This window comes from Salvia splendens, chromosome 14 (assembly GCF_004379255.2).
Source record: "Salvia splendens isolate huo1 chromosome 14, SspV2, whole genome shotgun sequence".
NCBI lineage: Eukaryota > Viridiplantae > Streptophyta > Magnoliopsida > Lamiales > Lamiaceae > Salvia > Salvia splendens.
The window spans coordinates 5,289,107-5,311,521 of record NC_056045.1 but is presented as its reverse complement, the minus strand read 5'-3'; the positions used below and the strand labels follow the sequence as shown (position 1 = coordinate 5,311,521).

The window sequence follows — 22,415 nt, the reverse complement described above, 5'->3', positions numbered from 1 at the left end:
ATCTCTTTGAGTAGGAGACAATATTACAATTATAGTCGTTCGTTGGTCACGTTTATTTGTGACTAAAGTCCATGTGTATTTTTTATATTTTATATGATTGTCTTTTTTCGCAAAGCTCGGTCTGTGAAAATATATCTTCATTCGTCTTTATTTAGTCGAGACATTTCTTTTCAACATAGAAATAAAAAATCAGTGTTTAGAGGTTAAGCGGTGAAAGTAAAAAATAGAAAAGATAAAAAAGTAATAGAGCTAAAGTTTTTCTAGAATAAAAGAAAAATGACTCAACAATCATAGAACGGACTGATGGAGTATTATTTTTAGATATTTATCTATACATAGAATTTCCTTTTCCTCTATGGAAAAGACTAAGATGTCCCAACATATATATTTGAAAAACTCGCTAATTATTGGTAAGTGCCAATATTTAGAACGTATAATGACAAGAAAGTAAGTTGAGACATAATCGACACACTGTTTTCTCGAATAATGAGGAATTTTTATAGTAATTAATTTACATGAAAAGGAACAAGGGTTGCTCTGCCATGGCAAGCACGAGCACGACATCACTATGTTGATTACACACATAATAATTTTATTATATATAAGTGTGGATATTTTATTTAGTATGTTATGGTAATAGGGAAGGAATCGTCGTCGGTTATTCCACTAAATAAAAGAATTTTAAAAAAATACAATAAAGATGGTGATGTAATATGTATATTAGAGAGTTGACAGCACCACTAAATGAAAACCAAAACGCAATTGATTTTCTCCCACTTTTTTTTCTATTTTGAAGTAGTAGGAGTACCTTTTTTCTAAATATTATTTGAAGATAGTAGTAAAACAATTAAAAACTAGAAAATGGCAGTGATTACTGATGTATACATCCTGCCACTGACCAATGGTATTGTGCCTGATTTTTCATTCCAACATTTTTCATTAATCTGCAAAAGTTATCCGTCGTATTGGATTTTCAGAACAAAATTAACTTTGAATCAATTTATTTTCAAAAAAAATTAAATGTTTTTGGAACTTAGTTGGTTGGGAGTGTTGGAATAATTGAATGAACAATTACATAAAGCTCTCTATGATGATTAACCGAGAACGATGGAGAAGGAGCATAAACTGTAGAGCGGAAGCGTACCTTTGATCCATAACGAATTGAAAGGCGGAATTGCTTTGTAGCGGCTATGGATCTTCCAAACGATCAGAGACATTCTTCGCAATAGTCTGCCGAGAGAATATAGAGATATCGAATGTTCTTCTGACGTCTGGGGACCATAACCTAATCTTATATTTATATAAATATAAGGCTCTTTATTTTCTATTCGCTCTCTCATCAAATAGAAAATCTCATATGGTATCTACACTTATAAATACACTTTAGCCCAAACTTTAATCTTTAATAGATCATTTTAATTGGCCAACTGAAAGATAGTCATACACATTAAATTAGTCATGTGGAAGCCCAAATTTCCAACAATCTCCACTTGGGCAACACATGACACCAAATAAATGTGTACAAACCGAATGAGCGCTCAAATATGCTATCACATAGTGTATTCCCAAACAATCTTATTATCAACCATATCGGCATAGGACTAAAGAGACAGTCATCATATTTTTTCATGATTAAACCCATCAGTAATCACATATGCAATTATAATCAACAACAAATCAATTATGAAGTGTAACATGAAAATTTCATGCAGGGTGATCATACATGTCTATTTCCAACTGGTCCTCCCAAATCCTTTGTGAGATCAAACCAAAACCAAATAACACAAATAATGGACAAAACATAATACTTTATTTCTGCAGAAAATAACATGAGTTTTATAACTGCATGTTCAAAATACGATATAGAGCAATAACCAAAACTACTCCCAATGAACGAAAGTTCCCTTAAACAACATAACACCCATTTGGGTTACATGCCCATGAAAGATCTTGAGTGTTAGTCCCTTAGTGAGCGGATTTGTCATCATCAAATCTGTTCCCTTATGCTCTATATGTATTTATCCATTCCGAACCCTTTATTTACCAACTAGGAAACTCCTGTTGTTTTAGAATATAATGCCGCAGAGTTATTGTCACAATATAACTTAAGTATACTTTCAATACCTTAACAATATGCAACCTCGTGACAAAATTTTTGCAGTCATATTCAATTACTAGATGCCCCAAAACAAGTTACGAATTCTATTGTCATGGCAGTAGTAGATACAAGTGTTTGCTCAGCACTTCTCCACGAAATGGCTCCACAGCCAACAAACATACGTTACTTAAAATTGATCATTTAATGTATTGGCATCTAACAAAATCATAATCAAAATACCTAATGATCTCTCCAAATGATCTGATTTTCTGTATGCGAGCGTGTAATGCTTAGTTCTCTATAAATATCTCATAACCCGTTTTGCTGCTTCCTACTGATCCATACTGGATTACTGAGATATCTGCCCAACATATTAACAATTAAAACCAAATTGGGTCTAATACATACTTGAGCACACATTAGGCTCCCAATCGCCGAAGCATATTGAACCTTCTGCATTTTCTAAATCTCAAGATTTATCTTAGGGCACTGAATGAGATTAAGTTTATCTCCCTTAGTCATAGAAGTATTTCTTTACTTGCAATTATGCATCTCAAATACTTCAGGCACCTTTTCACTATATCCCTTCTGTGCCAATCGAAAATTAGTTCTTTCGATTCCAAATAAAAAAGAGTCTTCCCCCAGATCTTTCATCTCAAATTTCTTCGAGAGAACATTCTTGGTGTTAGTGCAACATATCCTTCCCATTAATGAAAATCAATATGTAATTGACATATAATACCAAGAAGATGCATTTGCTCCCTGAACTTGTGGTACACACAACCCTCAATAGCATTCTTTCTGAATCCAAATGAAAGAATTGCTTCATAAAATTTGCGTTACCATTGACGAGAGTCTTAATTGAGGTAGTTGAGATTTGCTTTAAATGATCTCATCCACATGAGATTGAACGTTTACAACATTATCATATTGAGGTTCTTAATCTGCTTCTTCTTCAATGGTAGTATTTGATACCTGGACATTGTCAGAAACAGTAGTAGGTGTCTATACAGACTCCTCCTCGAAAGTAATGTCCCTTAATACATTCTTCCCCCAAACTCAACATCCTCAAGTAATACTATATTTCTCGTCCCAAAATTAGTTCCTTTTGTGGGATCATAAAATTTAAAAACCCCTAAATTTTTGTGGATAACCAAAGTGAGAATATATGCTACAGTCTTTAATGCCTCTCACCAAATCAAATGTGACAAAGAAAAATAAGAAATCATACCCCTTCACATATCTTTAAGAGTTCCATTTCGTCTTTTAGCTACACCACTCATGCTAGATGATCCTGACATGGTGTACTAAGGGACGATCCTACACTCTTCCAAATAGAGGGCAAAAGGTCTTTGACATTGTTCACCTAAGCATTCATTTCTGTCGTAGTATTCGCCACAACAGCTAGATTTGACTTTCTTAACGATTTTGTTGAGTTGGAGCTCAACATCAGCCTGAATATTTTGAACTTGTTTATAACCTCAAATGTTTGATGGATTAAATATAGGTACCCGTAATGAGAACAATCTTCTATGATGGATATAAAATATTGTTGAACATTCCAAGAATTTGAAGGGAATGACCACAAATTCCGTCTATATCAATTCTAAGGCATTCGTATCTCTACCGGCACATAGTTCCAATGTTTGATCTGTTTTCCTTCGATACATTGAACCCACAAATCAGCATCTGAAAAGATAAGTGTATTCAATATACCATCTGACACAAGTCTCTCAATTTCTGATTTTGAGGTATGACCTAAACGCTTGTGCCATAAATTATGGAATTTTCATTATATAATTTTTGCCTAGTCCCTTTTGATTTAATATGTAAAGCTTCTGAATATGAAGTAACATAATTAAGCATGTAAAGATTGTCAGAGACACTTAACATAACAGTGTCCATAATACTAGAATTATTTGAAGGAAGAACTTTACTATTTCTAAATGAACAAGAGAAACCAAATTTGTCCAAAGCAGAAATAGAAACCAAATTCAGTCTAAATGGCTGTACAATAGAGTATCCTTTAAACCTGAAAGTTTTCGATCTTTAATAACAATCTACAATGCCCAATAGTCTATACTTCCACCGATTTGTCATATCACACTTAGATGTATCTTTCACCATCAATTGACTTTCAGTAGCTCAGACAGTCTTGCGTTGATAATCGTATGTGAGTAGTAGCACCAGAATCTACCCACTAAATATCATTAGGGACTAAAGCCAAATTAACTTCAGTACAGACCAAAGCAAGAATTGTAACTTCCTTTGTACACCATGCATGATATTTGTTACAATTCTCCTTTTTATATCCATGTCTACCACAAAAGAAACAACTATCATTATCCTTATGTTGTTTCTTTTGTGATGAACCATTATCCATAATAGCATTCTCAATACACTTTCTCTTAATGCCCTTTACTTTATTTCTTGAGATACTGACCATATGTGATACACCAAATGCACAAACAAGTCTTTAGAACTCAAGCTTAAGTGAAACAACGTGAGACATTTTCATAAGGTGCTCCCTTATGTTGCCCTTGCTCTTATACAATATTGAGATCAAGCATGCTTATCTCAACCTTAACCCTACGTTTTTTTCCGCAAAACGTTCCTTAATTTCGGCAAGGTGCACTGGCCTTAGTGATATACTCAGATGCAGTGCCTTGAAAGCCTTCTGGGATGCTACACCTAATGATCAGTAGACTTACACGATTCGAGTGTTCTTACTTCTCATAGTTTCTCCTTTGATAAGAAGTACTATCGTCCGTAGGATAAGTAGGTTACTCAATCCTTAGCGTGTAATCCAGATCCATGCAACCCAGAGCAATCAAAATATAATCATTTCAATCCTTAAAATTGGACCCTTTCAACACTGACATGTTGTTCATGTTGGAAGAAACCACAGAAGCAGAAATCATAATTGAACAGAGAACAAAACCGAAATAACTATCATGCTCACATAATAAAATTCAAATAAGAAGGTAACATCTCGAGGTACCGGCACAACATCCATATCAAGTCTGTGGACAATAATATGAACTTGCAAGTGGTAACCTTTTGTAGTAATCAAACACTGACAATAAGATCATGTCAAGTAATGTCCACCTGTGGGCATCACAATTACTCACACGAAAACTGGAAAATCATACGTGTTTATCACCACATGTATGTGTGTATCTCGTGCCAAATATTAATCTTCCCGTGGGCCGACTAATATCCGCATTAAAATACATACACACTTACCGTCCTAACATTCGCAGTAAAGAAGTCTAGACAAGAGAGGTTACTGTTGCAACGTCTTATTTCGACTAATCTATTTGAACATTAGTAAACCATATCGAGGTACCGAGCACAACATTCGCAATAAGTCCTTTGACAGTAATGTGAATTTGTAAGTGGTAGCCTCTTACAATAATCAAACACTGGCAATAAGATCATGTTAAGTAGTGTCCACCTGTGGGCATCACACATTACTTACACGAAAACTGAATAATTGTCACGTATTTATCACCAAAGGGATATGTGTGTATCTCGTGCCAAATATTAATCTTCTTGTGGGCCGACTAATATTCGCATTAAAATACACACACATCAATAAGGGAACATGAGATGCACCAAAAAATTTAAATTTAAAATTTTTAAATCAAATACAAACGCTCGCAAGGGAGTTGTTTATAATTTTCTAGAATAAAGTGACTAGCCAGCGAGTCACTGGGTTCACATACCATGCAAACCTAGCGAGTCGCCAAATCCTAACGGCCGGTTCAATAACTCCCCAGCAACTAAGCAAGTTGCTGACTCCTGAAGGGATTCCATATAATTTTTCTAAATCCGATTTTACCATAAAAATCGATAAAAATCCGAATTTTGATGTTCCTAATAGCGAAACTAACTACCATAATCAGCCAAAAATAACATCATAAAACCAAACGAATCCCAAGTACACAAACTATAAATTTTATGGATTCATGTAACAGGAACATGAAATCTTAATTACCGAAAAAATATACAATTTGCAGTTTCACGTTACATAAACGAAACCAAACATGTAAACAATAATTGCATTTTTAAAAGAATTCATAATTCCCCAGCAAACGGTCCCGACGCAAACATTAATCATATACGATAATTACTTCAAGAATGAATGAACCATTCATTAACCAAAATTCACTATATGCGTGAATAATACAAATAAGATAAGTCATCAATGCATATTACAAGACAACATCGAAAAGCGTGATCTTAATTAGCATAAACTGAATTACCAAAAGTAATTCTTGGTACCCAAGAATTCAGACTGCGTGCAAAATCAATTTTAATTATTGACATTCCATTCTCAATACATCACAAAAGCAAATAACTGAATTTTGCAATGTTACATAGCCACACAATATTACATCAAGCCACACAATATTACATCAAGAATGAATTCATCAATTTCAGTATGTATAAACAACCTTAACTTCTCATGAAATCACCATAACCAAATCGGGCGTGAATAATTGAATTCATTAGTGTTATAAGAGTCCATTGGCGGCTACCAGAATTAAATAAACAACCACAAACCCTAATTTCTTGATTCAAAAGACAAACAAAAATATAAAACCTTAATTCTCCTTTTCCAATTCTCAGGGAATCATCAATAGAGTGGCTCTGATACCACTTGTTGGAATAATTGAATGAACAATTACATAAAGCTCTCTATGATGATTAACCGAGAACGATGGAGAAGGAGCATAAACTGTAAAGCGGAAGCGTACCTTTGATCCATAACGAATTGAAAGGCGGAATTGCTTTGCAGCGGCTATGGATCTTCCAAACGATCAGAGACATTCTTCGCAATAGTCTGCCGAGAGAATATAGAGATATTGAATGTTCTTCTGACGTCTGGGACCATAACCTAATCTTATATTTATATAAATATAAGACTCTTTATTTTCTATTCGGTCCCTCATCAAATAGAAAATCTCGTATCCCTCATCAAATAGAAAATCCCATATGGTATCTACACTTATTTCCATAACAAATAAATACACTTTAGCCCAAACTTTAATATTTAATACATCACTTTAATTGGGTAACGGAAAGATAGCTATTCATATTAAATTAGTCATGTGGAAGCCCAAATTTGAACATGGAGCACAAATATATGTAAATGTTTTTGTCTGTTAGCTAACCACTTTTAACTTTGTCTCTGCCGTAGACGGTGAAGCCTGGACTTTTCCTCCTTTATTTACGGCTGATTTCATAATTGCAAAATTCTATTAATGAATCAAAATAAGTTCTTGATTTTGAAATTTAAAAACATGTGCATATTACTTAAATTATATAATGTATTGCATCGATGTCACGTTTTTTTCTTCTTATTAATAGAAGATTGCAAAACAGATTATGTAACATGGATTTGAATGGCAACATGTTTGAATAAGGTAGCTTAATTTAATGCGGGTAAATATGAAGAACTAAGCATGCTTCATTAGTTTGAAATCACATGATGATTACTAATTTGGAGTACTAATTATGTACTTTAGTTGAGTAGACACATAATGTTACTATATTTATGTGTATGTGTCTACGAATGGTGTTAACCTAAGTTGTGTAGTGTAGAATGTTATGAGCTCAATAAAACATGGAGAGTTAGTTTTTTTATAGATATTGTTAGAGCATGAATGAGTTTGAGTATAGTGGTGTGTTTTTAACCATGACTATTATAATGATTTTATTGTTACAAGGTTAATAGCGAAGAATTGTTAGAATAATTATGCAGCTCTTTATTCAAATTATTGCTACACCGGTTACTAACCTATTATCCACGTCACTAAGTCTAGTCAATGCTTGCGGATTTGTCGGCCGTGTAGTTCGTGCATGACATGTCAACTGATATGGCGCATGCTTGTACAAAAGTTTGATTTTCAACTTGAAAATACATCCCTAAATCTAGTAAAAGTTTGCATACTTGGCATATGATTGTACGGTTATTACAAGTAAATCTAGCCTATGCATCATTAAAACTAGTAAAAAGTGTGCAACTTTGTCGGCATTGTTATTGTGCATCATACATCGGCAAATCTAGCCTATGCTTGTACAATTGTTTAAAGTTACCTTTATCAACAACATCTCTAGATCTAGAAAATGATTGTGGATTTGACGGCCTTGTTCTTTGTAAGTCACACGTCAGCAGATTCAGGTGCTTGTGCATTAGTCAAAATTTTATATACATGAATAGATGTAGTAAATGTTTGTGGATTTGTCCACCTTGTTGTTTGTTCATCACACAACAGTAGATCTTCTGTATGGAGTAATGATGCATCCTTTTTTGGATTCTCTTACAATGTCTGTTAACCTATCTATACGAAATGTAGTTAGTTATTGCAGATTTGTTAGATTAAGATTTCATCTTTAGATCATCCCGGCAGTTTGATTACTTTCATCTTTACAATGTCTGTATAACTGTTTCATGAATTCCTTCTCCTCAAATTAATGGCATTACTTATCTACACTTAATGAACCATTGTAGTAAAACCTTAATGAGTTGCTTGTCATGATTAAGATAATTTCAGAGAGAAGCTGAGATTCATCTTCCTATCCTTGAATCCAAGGAAGGAATTCCAATTAGCATGCTCGACATGGATGGAATTCATGAGTGGTGGTTCAAATACAGGTTAGAATCGACATGCTTGCTGCTAATCGCCACTATTTTTCCTCAACGTGCTCGTAAACATCATATTTTCTCATCCAACATACGTACTTATAACCTTAGGCACAGTCTACATGTCTCGCATCCGCATGATTCAGTGAAATTCTCTCTCATTTAGTGAGTTCAAATACTACCAAGTATAGCGGTCAAATGTGCCATTTCAAGTTTACTCGTGTCTTACTTTTCACCTCGTTTCTGCCATTTCCCGATACAGATACTGGCCGAACAACAGCAGCAGGATGTACGTGCTCGAGGATACGGGTAAGAACACCTTAAACATGGTACCCTGTTTGTTTCCATCAAATTTGTTTGCTCCTTCTTAACTCGATGTAGTGTGGTGGCACATCTCCTTATTGGAGTTCGTCTATACTCATGGCTTGGTGACCGACGACTTCATTCTCGTCTACCAGAACGTTGAAGACGGAAGATATGTAAGCCAGATATACTTTGGATAGAGATATGATTCTTATTCATATTTGATAAAAATCAGTAACTTGTCCTATTCACACTAATATTACCAGATCATAGAAGCAAGAAAGAAAGGGCAGGATCTTGCACCGAGGATATTTGACAATCTTGCGATGAATGATGCAGCACCCGAGCTAGAGTTCCCGGAACTCCCTGTTCTAGACGACACAGAGCTGGTGTATGCGCAGGGACGGACCTAGGCATGGGCCAAGCCACCGCTCTAGCGGGGGCTTGGCCGGTGCCGGTGCTAGTCCAATACTTCCACCATGGTTGTCTGTATCTGCACGTTGTACCTTTTACATTTTTTTAGAGAAAGATGAAAGGATGAAGGGGAGGAGAAAGGGAAAAGAAGACGAAAGAGAGAAGGGAGAGAAATAGAAAGTAATAATGAATCCAGCTATGTGGGGTCCACAATATATTCATATACTACTACTTCTATTGTTTTTTTATATTATAAACTCCTACAACTATAAATCATTGTTTCGAGATATTTGAGAATAGTAGATATAATGATATAATCAAGTTTGCTTCTTTTTATTTATATGTGGAGTACAATATGCTAATCTTCTTTTTATTTATAGTATAATACTATGAGTTTTACGTAACAAATTATTTTACACATCTCCATAATGTCACAATTTATGTGTATCTATGTTAGTATATAAAATGTTAGTAAAAAATTAATCTAGTTAATTATTTAAAAGTAGAATATAAAATCATGATTTTTAAATTTTTATTAGACTATATACTTTTTCTTTTTTTTGTTTTTTTTCTTATTTTAATAAAAGACCATCGTTTAACTTTTAAATGTTTTAAAAAGACAACATTTTATAATTGGATGATATAATGGTGAAAATTTGAAAGTTTACAATTTAATATTATAATTTTAAATATAATGAAATGACTGGCCAAAATTTACTAAAATTTTTAATTTGAATGAATATTATTTCTTATAAAAATATATATGAAATTTTGTATTTGAAATTCTCAAATTTTGTTTTCATCATTTTATAAAATTTTAAAATAAATAAAGGAGGTAAGAATAAGAAATTATATTTAAAGTATATATATACTTTATTTTTTATAATTTTAGCACCGGCTTATCGAAAAATCTGGTTCCGTCCCTGTGTATGCGTATGACAACGATTTCTTGGACGACTCTCCCCTCGACTACATGGGAGAGTCGATCAACTTACCAAGCCTTGGATCGGACTCGTCGTTTGAAGCCATTGAAGACTACAATCCTGACGACTTCAACTTCGGGTGGAGAGAGTAGGTTGGTTGTGACAATGTAGTGCAACTTTTGGCTTGGAAAGAACTTTGTGGGATGGGTAAGTAGTGGTGCACATATATATATATATATAGGGTCTTGTTAGGTTGAGATTATTTAGCTAAATTGATAAATGAGATGCAATATCAGCCACTAATCCACAAGATTAACTAAATGTCAACAGCTATCACATTATGTCAACACGGAGGTATAAGTGTCATTTCGTGTTTTAATGTGTCGGATTGTTGACATGGCTTGTATGTCTAGTTGACATGACTTATAATTGTTGTTAACATGGTTTCTATGTGCAGTTGACATGGTTGTACGTGTAATTGACATGGCTTGTAACACAGTTGACATGGCTTGTATGTGTAGTTGACACGATATGTACCGTAGTTGACATGACATGTATGTGCCGTTGACACGATATGCACCATAGTTGTCATAGTGTCACCGGCTTATATATCAAATGTCAACAACTTATAGTAAAATGTATCAGCTTGTATATCAAATGTCAACAGTTTGTCAAAAGCTTGTATATATTGAGAACAACTCAAAAACAATTATTGTAATTAAAAAATAACAACTATTTGACTTAATCTTCTCTAAGCATCATAGTATACAACTATGCAATAGCTTAATTGATAATTCCATAACAGAAATGGAGACGGAGTCGGAGGAGATTGACTCGCCGGAGGTGGAGCGGCTGAGGGAGGATCTGTTGGACGGAATCGACGAGGATTCCGATCTCTGCACTTCCATCCACAACCTCGACTCGTTCATGAAGAGTTTCGAGGAGGAAATCACTACATCTCCCACTTCCAGTCACGGATCCGGAGCGGCTGAGGAAAGAATCGGCGTCGGATTGCGGCGAATCCGGAGAGGTTGAGGAAGGAATCGTCGAATTGGTGTCGGATTCCGGCGAATCGCGGCCGGATCTAGGCTATCTGCTCGAGGCGTCGGACGACGAGCTAGGGATTCCACCTCCGGCGGCGTCTCCGGCGAGGAAGGAGCTGGTGACGGGGTGAGGAGGAGCGTTGCCGTGATTTGAGGCAGAGCATCAGCGAGAAGGGTCGGAAAAGAGTGGAGGAGGAGATGAGCAGAAGGTGGAGGCGTAAGGGAAGAAGAATGGGAGGGGAGAAGTTAGTTTTCATTTGTTTTCAACTAAATTTACCATTATACCCTTTCATAATAAATTAATCTAAAAATATTTTTTTGTGGCAAAATCTGGACCACTCATTTAATAAAAATGAGTGGCTGATGTTGCATCTCATTTCTCAATTAGCCTAAAAAATCTCAATTGATCATGGACCTATATCTATCTATATATATATATATATATATATATATATATCAAGAAAAGAAGTTGGTGATGATAGTGTTTTGCCTTGATATGCTATAGGGCTTCTGAGGCCAGAAAAGGAAGGCCTACTGCCTAACCTTTTTTCAGGCTATGTATCATTTTGCTGTGATTTTGTTGAATCAACTAAATTATCCTTTTGAAAAAATAATACTTTAATATGTAGATTGCTGTGAAATACAAGTACAAGCATTGAATAAACAAAAAAACTGGATAAATTCTCCGAAATTGGAGTGTCTACAAACACAAAGAATCTTACTCATCAGTGTCGTCCCAGCTCCAGAAATAACTTGCATCTACTTGAAATGGAACCATCAACCATGAGAATTCAATACAGTGTAGCCAACAACACACAGAGAGCAACAACAAGAGTTCCCGGTCTTATTACCATCAAAGAAGTCGAAGATGAGACGTATCGTTCATTCTCTTTATCTGCCAACCGGTTTTCCACGAGTGTTGCAGCACCGTGACTGAAGAATCTTCGATGCAGAACTTGTGTGACATCACCGGGCTGCACCCCAGGAGGCCGGTCAGGAGGCATTTGATCGGTGTGGAGTGGCTGAACACTCCAACGCACGAGGACACGAGAGAAGGAGGGATGATTCTAACATTTATGTCGCGTATCGGACCTTGGTTATTGGGTGCTACTCGCGGAGACATCTCGTCGTCGGCCTCATTGTCTCCAGTTGTCACTATCTGGAGTCTGCTCTTACCGGACTTCTTCTTATGAAGGCCCTGCCGGTGCTTGTGTGACGAATCCCAGTTGGGTGGTGCCAGAGAAGGCACGTCTCGTTCGGGCATCAAGTTCGGAAGTGCGTGAGTGCTGTTGTTTCCAAAAACCGGGTTGTCACTAGGATCTGGTGGGGAGAAATCAGACCTAAATTTATCAGGAAATGCCACGACCGTACCATTTAGGAACTGAACCATCCGGAATTCTACCTGCCTCAGGGATTCTCCGGATGGTGCAGAAAAATCGGGCTGGAATTTCTCCATTAAACTCACTGTAGTTGGGGTGAAAACTTCTGACCGATGGCACCCTTCCCAATGGCCTTGGCTCATCTCCACGAGTTCATCCGATGATTGTATATGTTCCTCGGGCAAATTCAACTCCTGCACAGTTAAACTTCGATTATAACATTGAACAATAGAGTAACTTTCAATCATATTCAAGTTTCACAGAGCGGATTGAGCTTAATATTCAAGTTATAATCACTTAATTTAAAGCAATATACAGATTCTCGAATCACCAAGGCACTTCATCTTTAAAGCAATATTCAAGTTATAATCACTTTGCACACAAATTTAAAGCAATATAGAGATTCTCGAATCACCAAGGCACTTCATCTTTAAAGCAACACAGACATGTTACGCTTGCAACCAGCCACGAGTTCAAAAGGAGTTATCATCTTTCAATTCAATATAAACAGTTTATATATGTGTGAACAATTAATACTTTTGGCCAAGTTGAAGATGTTTGAGCATCGAGCTAAGAAAGAACACTTCGATTGTCACTCAAAAAAGGACTGATATATTGAACTATTTTCAGAGAAAAACTGACCCTGAATCAACCAGTGCATGAATAAAAAAATGACCTAAAGAGCAACAGAGTAAGTATAATAAATTCCCAATCAAATGCGGAAGAACACGCAACAGAATGTAGCTGCACTTTATTGACAATTTCTAATGTATAATTTCAATCACAATTCTACCTACGAACTTATCATCAGCTGGGATCCTAATAGATTTACAAGTGAATGCCACAAATCATTCGGACAAAAGAAGTTAATTACATTTAACTTTAGTCACGTATGCAAGCTTTCGGATCGGCATAAAGCAGGCCCAGTAATTTCAAGAAAATCAGGCTCCATAAGGAATGTGAAGAATCACAAACAATTAGGTAAGATGGAAGCTACTGTTGTACGATTTCAAATAAGTAGCTTTGATTTAAAATAACCCTTCCATGTGGAATACCTATCCATTAGCCATTAACGAGAAGGGATATTTCCTAGTACAAATTAGATAGGATAAATGCAGGAATGAAATATTGCAAGCTCAACCGTGCTTATCGGCATACCTCTACTGTGTAACACAATTAGACCATATTGCAGAAACAGTTCCCAGTTAATCTAATCGTCCACATTTTAACGCTCTTCCACTAAAATCCAAAACTAGCACTGAACTTCACCATCTTAAGTTTCAGCTATAATCAAATTGCAGACCTTCACCAGTTAATCATATGCAATACTTATATACAAAATGCCAAAAATATCACCCCTGCATATGAAGAGCTCTATCAATCATTTCATGTTTCCACATTTAGCAATCAAACAGAGTTTCCAACTACAAACATACTACATCAAAACACATACTTATATGATCACCATTACCATTAACAATGCAAGCAATCAGTAAATGAGGAAATACTTCATTGCATATCTATGATCAAAAAAATCAAGCTGACCTGGCAAACCGCCTGCGCGGTGGCGCGTGCCCGATCCAACGGCGAGGCGTAGATCGCACTAAACCTAACCCCCTGGGACTTCAAAAACACGGCGAGGGCACGCGCCTGGCGCTTGCCGTTGGAGGTGAGGGCGGCGTCGGGGCAGCGGCCGGCGATCAAATCGGGCCTCAGATTCATGTGGCATTCGCCGTGGCTGACCAGATAGACCTCCGTGATCGCCCGATCCTCGTCGGAGGGGGCGGGGGCGGAGAAGCCGCGGTGGAAGTGCGCGGGGAGCGGCGGGAGCGACGGCGGGGGGGCGAGGACGTTGTACGGGTCCCACACCTTGATGGAGGGCCCCGTGCGGGGCGTGCCGTAGGCGGAGAGCTGCGGGGAGAGCGGCGACGCGGAGGCGTGGCAGGGCAGCATCTCCGGTTCCTGCTCCAGGATCTTCTTCACCACGGCGTGGTCGGCGCTGTCGGGGATGTCGCGGGGGACGGCGTCGTTTTCCTCATCTTCGTCGCCGATTTCGTCGTCGTCTTCTTCTTCCTCTTCCTCTTCCTCTTCCTCTTCCTCTTCTTCCTCCTCGGCTTCGGAGGGGATTTGGGCGGACTGCGAAGAGCCCATGTGGTGGCGGGGAAGGGAGCTTACTGAGATCTGTCAATGTCGAGATCCAATCGAATGGTTTGAAGAATGGGGATTTGTAAGATCTAAGACCAAAATGTAATAGATCTCGATTTCTGGAATTTTGGACTAACAATTTCAATGTCTTTTTTTTTTCTTTTCTATTTTTTTTTGCTTTTTGTGTTGAGGAATCTAATCCAGGAAAAAGCAGATTCACGTTACCCCAATTGCCCCGACATCACCATTTTCTTAAGTTATCTTTGCTGCGGTTTCCTACGGTTTTACCTAAAATTGCTAGGAAGTTTGATTATTCTGAATTTGAGAAAATAAAACTAATTTAGTTTGTTTTCATCACTTATTTTATTTATTTCTAGGAGTGACAATTCTACGGAGGATCACCTAATACATTTCATACTACACTTTCTAATACATTACTATAAAGTGAACAAGTGAGGAGGATCACCTAATACATTTCATACTACATTTTTCTAATACATTACTATAAAGTGAACAAGTTGGGTATCCATTACCTAATTTTTAGGGTTCTGAATATCGGGTGTTCGACACCCGAACACCCGATATTCATTTTGACGGCCCTAATCATGACCCCAAAGGTTCGGGTTCTGGATTAGTTCATGGGCTAATTGGGATGCTCATAAAATTAACTTTTATCAATGTAATACATAGTATGAAAAATAACTATCTGTATATATAATGTACAATACTTTAATTATGATAATTCTGGAATACATAATTAAATATTCAAGATTTATATGAATAGAATAAAATAATACTAAAGTAATATATTTCAAAAAATAATTAAAAGCATGTTTTAAAAATAAAAAATAAATTTAAAACTGAATATAGATTGAAGTGTTTTTGTTATTAATTATATTTTAAAAAATCTCAAAAAAGTGTCAAAATGGGTATTAAACATACAAAACAATATACAATAGTTGCTTCTAGATCCAACCCACTATGTTAGTCCATCAGCATCTGGGTCAATCCTACTCAGGTTGCGAGCTAATTGGATGCAGGTTAGTTAGGTTATAATTTTACCCACTATGTTAGCCCATCAGCATCTGGGTCAATCCTACTCGGGTTGCGAGCTAATTGGATGCAGGTTAGTTAGGTTATAATTTTATCGCACTAAAATTTTCCAATCGTAACCCTCTAAATTTAGCTAATTATGTGAGTCAATCCACGTGTTTTGGATTGCACTGACATCCCTAGTTGCAATAATATGGTTTACTAGCATTTATCCTTTTTAATTTTGTAACAACTGCTATTAGTTAAAAAAAATTGTTGTTACTATTATATATTTGCTGTTTTAACTTTAGTCCAAACATTCTTTTTAACGCTAGATTTGTTATTTTGAATCGACTGGACGCTTCATTAAAAGTAAGATGATAATATTTGTCTATTTTCGGCCCCAACATATGAAATTCTAGTAAAGTAACAAAACTGATACTACAATAAGTCAGGCCCAATTGTATTACAAACATGACCCGTGAGTATTTTCAATCAAATGCCTCCAGTTAATGTATTAATAAATAAATGTGAAGTGTGATTTAATTGGTAATCTTCATAGCCTTGCACTTAAAAATTAACAAAATTTAATTATGTAATCATGTAACCCTATAGCCCTTATAATATACTACTCCACAATTAAATATTTATAATTGCAACTAGATGCAGTCGACATTCCTTACCTCGATTTATGTTTGGATACAAAAATCATCCCAATGGAAGAACAGCAAACTAACAAATATCCAAATGTTTTGGTTTCGAATTTGGTGCAGACATAACATCGTAACTGACCATTTAATCGAGGGTGGATTCTACTTTGTTGTTTTGAGATTCAATAAAATATTTGAACAAAGGATTATTACCTTTTTTTTCCTCATGTAGCTAGATGATTGCACATACATGGCTTGATCCATTTCCTTAATTATCACTTATATTAATTAATCGATAAGAATTCATAAGTATCATGTTACTTGACACGTTTCTTTTCGGCACGTAATTTAAGAAAGTTGTATTTAGTGAGTTAAATAAAATAAACGAAAAAATAAAGTAAAAGAAAGAAAGGAGTAAAGTAAAAGAAAGAATAAAGTATGTGAGATTAGATATTTTGTTTTTAGTTAATAAAGGAAATGACTCAAATAACTTAGGACAATCTAAAAAGAAATATGACTCAAGTAATTTGGGATGGAGGAAGTATTGTTTTTTATATTTGATTTATGAGGAGTTTAGTCACGGTTAAAGTCTATGATTCTCTTATCAATTTCAGTTGCTAGACGTGGAACAAGTAATGTACTATGTTGTCTTCACCCTTACATCATGGCAAAAGAGAAATTATTTATTAGAATAATAGTTTGCGTGCATATACACATTATAAAATATTAATTGACGAGGTTGAATTCTTATTGACAAGCAAAGGATAATATTATAACCCACAACATTAATTTGAAGCTAAAATTAAGTTTTTGGTGGAGGGTGGCTATAATACTTTGTCTCATGATTATCCATCCGATATTACATCACAATGTTATTAAAATTTTAAATTTCATTAAGTATAGTAATATTGGTTCTATTTTACAATTATAGATTTTTTGTAATGAAGATTTAAATTAAAGATAAGAGATACTCGCCCCTAGTAGAGTGTTGGTCTTTTTGTGTTTTCTATTTTTATACTATTTTTTAATGAGAAACTTAAGGTGCATTTCGATCGCATTCGAGAGAGAGCAGTTTGTATTAACAAAAGATCGTCGAGAATATCTTACGTAGCTCTCTCAAACAACCCAAATTATACACATGAATAAGTAATTTTGAAGTTGTCCGAAATCATATCAAACTTACTAAACTTGAGCAGGCAAACAAGAATTTTATTCTGAAAAATTAGTCAAATACTATTCATATTCGTTCCAATGTCCAAAAATTACATAAAAACCTCAAGGTGGATTATATTGGTGTGTAAGTTTCACGAATAACATCAAACAAATATAAAAATCAACCAATAATAATAATAGGAAATAATTAAGTATTAAGTATTCAATTTCAATTCGACCTAGTAACAAAACCCAATTAATTGCGGTGAAAGACTCGGTTAACAATTTTTTTTTCACTTAAGATGAACATTACATATTTTTTCAATATTACATGAAAATTTCAGAAAATGTGTTTGTGCAAATAAAGGAGAACGAATGAAAAATGAATAAAAAAATAGCTACAGTTGGCTTTCGTTGGTATTATTGGGATGATTGCAATATTTTTTAAAAATTTCATTTGTTTCCTTTTTTTTTGCACAAATAATATTTTTTTCAATTTTCATGTAAATTTATTTGATAAAATCATTCAATATGCATTTTAGATAAAAGCTCATGGAAAAATCTTTAATTTGGGAGAATATAATACGTTGAAAAAAAATTCGAAATAAAAAACTACAACCAATATTTTATTGTGATGACATTTGTCATAATAATTATGACTTTCTTACTAACGATACACGATCAAATCTATTGTAATTGAGTAGTATTTTTCAGTTATGTATTTTTAATTATAATGCATGGTAAATCTAGAATACAGTAAGGGTGCAGGAGCACATGGGCATGGGGAGATGGGAATAAGAAATTGGATTGCAATGAGTTGCATGGCGGCCACGTGTTTCATATATATTGATGATGTAGCGAATTTTTGATGGGAATAAATGCAAGTAATAAACGATCACAACACGGAAAATTACGTGGTTCGATTTACTGAGGTAAATCTACGTCCACGGGAAGAAGAGAGGGCAAATTTGTATTGCTTGGTCTCGATTACAGATTACAATACTGATTTGCTATAAGATTCAGGATCTAGAGAGCTTAACCCTGGTCTATCTGATCTAAGTTCTATTTATACATTCGAACTAAGATCGTGGTTTGCAGCCCTGGTAGTGGGGTTGATAACTGCTTAATACCACTAAATAGATCGTGGGTGTAATGGAGGTCGTGGAGATCCTGCATGGGTCCACTATCTCCTTGTTCGGTCGAATACTGAGACCGAACTGCTGAACTTTGCCGATCAGCTTTTGCCGATCTGAGAGTTGAGCTCGATTGGTCGGCTTTTACCGAGCTATAGGCTGTGACCGAACTCTTTGGTTGTGCCGAACTGATACTCTTTACCGAGCTATAGGCTGTGACCGAACTCTTTGGTTGTGCCGAACTGATACTCTTTCTTGGGTTTTGGGCTGATGGGCCGTCACTGCTATTGGGCTCGCAATTAGGGTTTAGTTGTTTAGTTCGTACCCCATCACCACCCCCCCGAAAAGCGAAGTAAATCACTTCGGCATTTTGTAAGGGGGTCAGGAGGCGTGCTCTGCACGTGTCTGCATTAAATGCGACAGCAAATCCGGCCAGAGAATCCAGAAAAAGTGGGATTTGAACCGGTGCGACGAATTTGAAATGCCTTTGCGAATCTGATAAATATTTCCTCTCTTCATCATTGGAATACTTTTGCGATTATTTCTTCTGTATTCTCTCTCTTTTTCGTAAAATTTTCTTCCGCTTCTTCAAGAATTTCTTCAGAGACTTTCGACCATCAAAGAGTAAGAATCATGTCTTCTTCTTCTGAATCTGTTTCTGAATCAGGTAGTGGTAGGAAGGGGGGTAAGGGGTCTTCTGGCCGGAAAAGGTCCGGGGAGAAGACGGTAGAATATTTTCACAGCATTTTGAGTAAGGATACTGTGATATCCTTACACGGAAAATATTTTCTTCCTGGGGGGTTAGTGGTGATTCCCGACGACATTCATAGGGCTAACTCGCCGCCGGAGGGTTATGCCACCGTTTACGAAGCCTGCTTAGAATGCGGGCTTCGTTTCCCTCTTCCCCCTGCCTTTGTAGAGCTTCTTGATTTTTTTCAACTTCCTTTAGGTCAGGTGACTCCAAATTCTTGGAGGCACTTATCGGCCTTTGCTGCCGAGCTGCGTAGACTAGAAAAGGATCTGTCTCTGAGGGCAATCCTTAATTTCTTTCAGTTTAAGAGAAAGGGATCCTGGTTTTACTTGATCCCTTTACAGCCCTTCAGAGCATTCTGTAAAACCAAATGGCCGAAGTGGCAAAATCGTTTCTTTTTTTACAATAGGACAGCGGCTCCGGACTTTTCCTGGAGAGGGCCGAAGTCCGTAATTCCTCATCCTCGGGTAGAACCGTTGGACGAGCTCGAGGGCGAGCTCAATAAGATTCCCATGATTAGGAAACAGTATTCGGAATCTGAGCTCGTCAAGGGTGACTTCGTGTTCGATTCCTCGTCTTCGGACGAAGAGACTGAGGGTGAGGATTTCTTTTTTATGCTTTACTGCTTTAGCGGCGAAAACTAACTTTGTTTTCTCGCTTTTTGGCGGTGAACATGCTAAGCAGGCTAGGTCGCAAATCCTCCGAATCCAAGGAGCCGGAGAAACAGAGAGCCACCAGCTCGGCGTCTGATGCCGAGAAGAATCCGAAGAGGCAGAAGACCTCTTCGAGTCAGTCTTCGGATCCAAAAAAGCCGGAATCGACTTCGGCAAAGGGGAAGGCGAAGACTCAGAAACCCCCAAAAGCGCCACAGAGAGACATTGTCCTGGGGGGTTGTGGATCCGGAGCGGTTGCGGCCACTTCGGAACATATCTCTGAGCCCTTTTTATGGCCAAAGGACTTTGTAGATGTGAATTTTCTTCTTGATTTTCTGGCTTTGCTTCTTTCCTATATTTTTTTTGTGGCCCCTCTGTTGACTTTTTCCTTTTTCCATTTTCAGAGGAACAATATGCTCTGCAAACTCGTCACCGTTGAACTCTCTAAAGCGTCCAGCGATTATGATGAGATGCAGATGAATTTGAATGCTGCTCGTCACCAGGCCGAACAGGCTCGGGCAGACTTTGAGGAGGCAAGGGCCGCTAGGATCTCGGCTCAGGATGAAGCCCAGCGTGCCAAAAACCAGCTCATCATCCAGAGAGAGCAGTCGAAACAGAGGGAGGCTGCTGCCGTGGTTGCTCAGGGGGAGGCTCTCCGTGTTTACACGGAGAAACTCTTTTTGAGCAATCAATTTTCGGCCCTTATCGGCGATCTGCTGAAATTGATGACCGATAACGCTGAGCAGGAACCCGAAGTCGTTTTGCCGCTGTATGGCCGAGAGATTGCAGCGCGCCTCCAGAGTCTGCCGCTCCTTGAGGAGCTTGCGTCTTCATCGGTCCTGCTTTCTGCTGAACGAGTCCGTAATTGCCGTGCTGACCGTGACGAGAACATGGAGGCCATCTTTGCCTCCTTGGGGCCTGTTTCACCCGCTTCAATTTTCAAAGAGGGTGAGCAGGAAAATGAGGCCGGCAAGGAGACCGAGCAGAAGGATCAGCAGACCGGCGACGGGCATGCCGAGCAAGAGATGCAGCAGATCGGCGATGGGGGCGCCGAGCAGGAGGGAGGGAGGAGGGAGGCCGAGGCTGAGACCGAGGTCGACAAGGAGAAAGAAGCTGAAACCCACCGGGAAGCCGGAGACGAAACTGGCGGAGTATGATTTCGTCTCCCTTCTCTTAGTTTAGTTTCTTTCTATTTGTAAAATGGCCTTGAAGCCCTCCTTGTGTAAATTTTTTCTTTGAATGAAAAAATTCTTCTTTCTACACTCGTGTCTTCTTTATAGCTTTTCTTAATCTCTTTTACTCTTATTGTGGTTTACTGCCTGCTCGGTAAACTGAAATGCCGAACTGACATAGCTGCTTCGTATTCTTTACTTAAGGAGCTGGAGGTACTTCACTGGAAGCGGCTGTACTCTTCGGCTTTAAATGAAGCTGAGAAAAAAGCTATAGATGACCAGATGAAGTATGATGAACTCTTGGCTCGTTTAGTGGAGCTAGAGTCCAACAATAAGGACTTAGAGTCCATAAAGAAAGATCTGGAGGCCGAGCTGAATACTGTCATCGCTGAGAGGACTGCATATGAAGACTTCATCAGCGGGCGCGGGGGAATGACTATATCTGAAGTTCAGAATCAAGTTGATGAACTGTGGGAGAAGCTTCATGTACTCCGGAAGAACAATGTGCTGGAGAGCTCGGCTTGCCAACAAGTTGTGAAATCATTGCGGCGCTTGGCTTCTCTGTACGACATCATTCTTTCCCGGCGTCCCGCGATCGAGAGATTCCTTAGCCGTTTCCCGCTAACAGACGCTCACGCTCCAACTCAAACCTCGGATCCACTTACTCAAACTTCTACTCCAAATCAGCAACGGACTCAGGAGCAACCGGAAACGTCAAGACAAGAACGCCCTGAAGTTCGTAGAGGAGTTGTGAATATGAGTGAGCAAGATCAGCGAATGCTTCGTGAAGAGACTCTTCGCCGCCGAGGTGCTAGAACTTCCCGGACTCAGGGAAGAGGCGGTAGGTCGATCAGAGCATCTCGTCCTCCTACTTATTCTTCAACTGCTCGGAACGCCCGAACTCCGCATCATGAG

General features: G+C 37.5%; 2 protein-coding genes across 2 annotated transcripts; one reads left to right on the top strand and one right to left on the bottom strand.

Annotated features, from left to right (window-relative positions):
* Positions 1–8,233: 8,233 nt before the first annotated feature.
* LOC121764059 (B3 domain-containing transcription factor FUS3-like) lies at positions 8,234–10,542 on the top strand. The gene is made up of 6 exons (XM_042160149.1): positions 8,234–8,263; positions 8,662–8,762; positions 9,013–9,059; positions 9,132–9,229; positions 9,320–9,442; positions 10,360–10,542. The coding sequence occupies exons 1-6, from the start codon at positions 8,234–8,236 to the stop codon at positions 10,540–10,542; spliced, it is 582 nt and encodes a 193-aa protein (XP_042016083.1).
* A 1,491-nt stretch (positions 10,543–12,033) lies between these two features.
* Positions 12,034–15,172, bottom strand: LOC121765986. The gene is made up of 2 exons (XM_042162302.1): positions 14,358–15,172; positions 12,034–13,006 (listed from the first exon to the last, which is right to left on the bottom strand). Exons 1-2 carry the CDS (start codon positions 14,961–14,963, stop codon positions 12,287–12,289), a joined length of 1,326 nt encoding a protein of 441 aa, XP_042018236.1. The 5' UTR covers positions 14,964–15,172; the 3' UTR covers positions 12,034–12,286.
* Between the last annotated feature and the right edge of the window lie 7,243 nt (positions 15,173–22,415).

What these genes read in the sequence shown, in the direction of transcription:
- LOC121764059 (XM_042160149.1), top strand. Translation starts at nt 8,234, where the DNA reads ATGATTGTGGATTTGACGGCCTTGTTCTTT. An exon ending in GAGTGGTGGTTCAAATACAG is followed by an intron (nt 8,763 to 9,012) that starts GTTAGAATCGAC and finishes TTCCCGATACAG; the next exon opens with ATACTGGCCGAACAACAGCA. An exon ending in GTACGTGCTCGAGGATACGG is followed by an intron (nt 9,060 to 9,131) that starts GTAAGAACACCT and finishes AACTCGATGTAG; the next exon opens with TGTGGTGGCACATCTCCTTA.
- LOC121765986 (XM_042162302.1), bottom strand. Translation starts at nt 14,963, where the DNA reads ATGGGCTCTTCGCAGTCCGCCCAAATCCCCTCCGAAGCCGAGGAGGAA. An exon ending in CCGCGCAGGCGGTTTGCCAG is followed by an intron (nt 13,007 to 14,357) that starts GTCAGCTTGATT and finishes TTAACTGTGCAG; the next exon opens with GAGTTGAATTTGCCCGAGGA.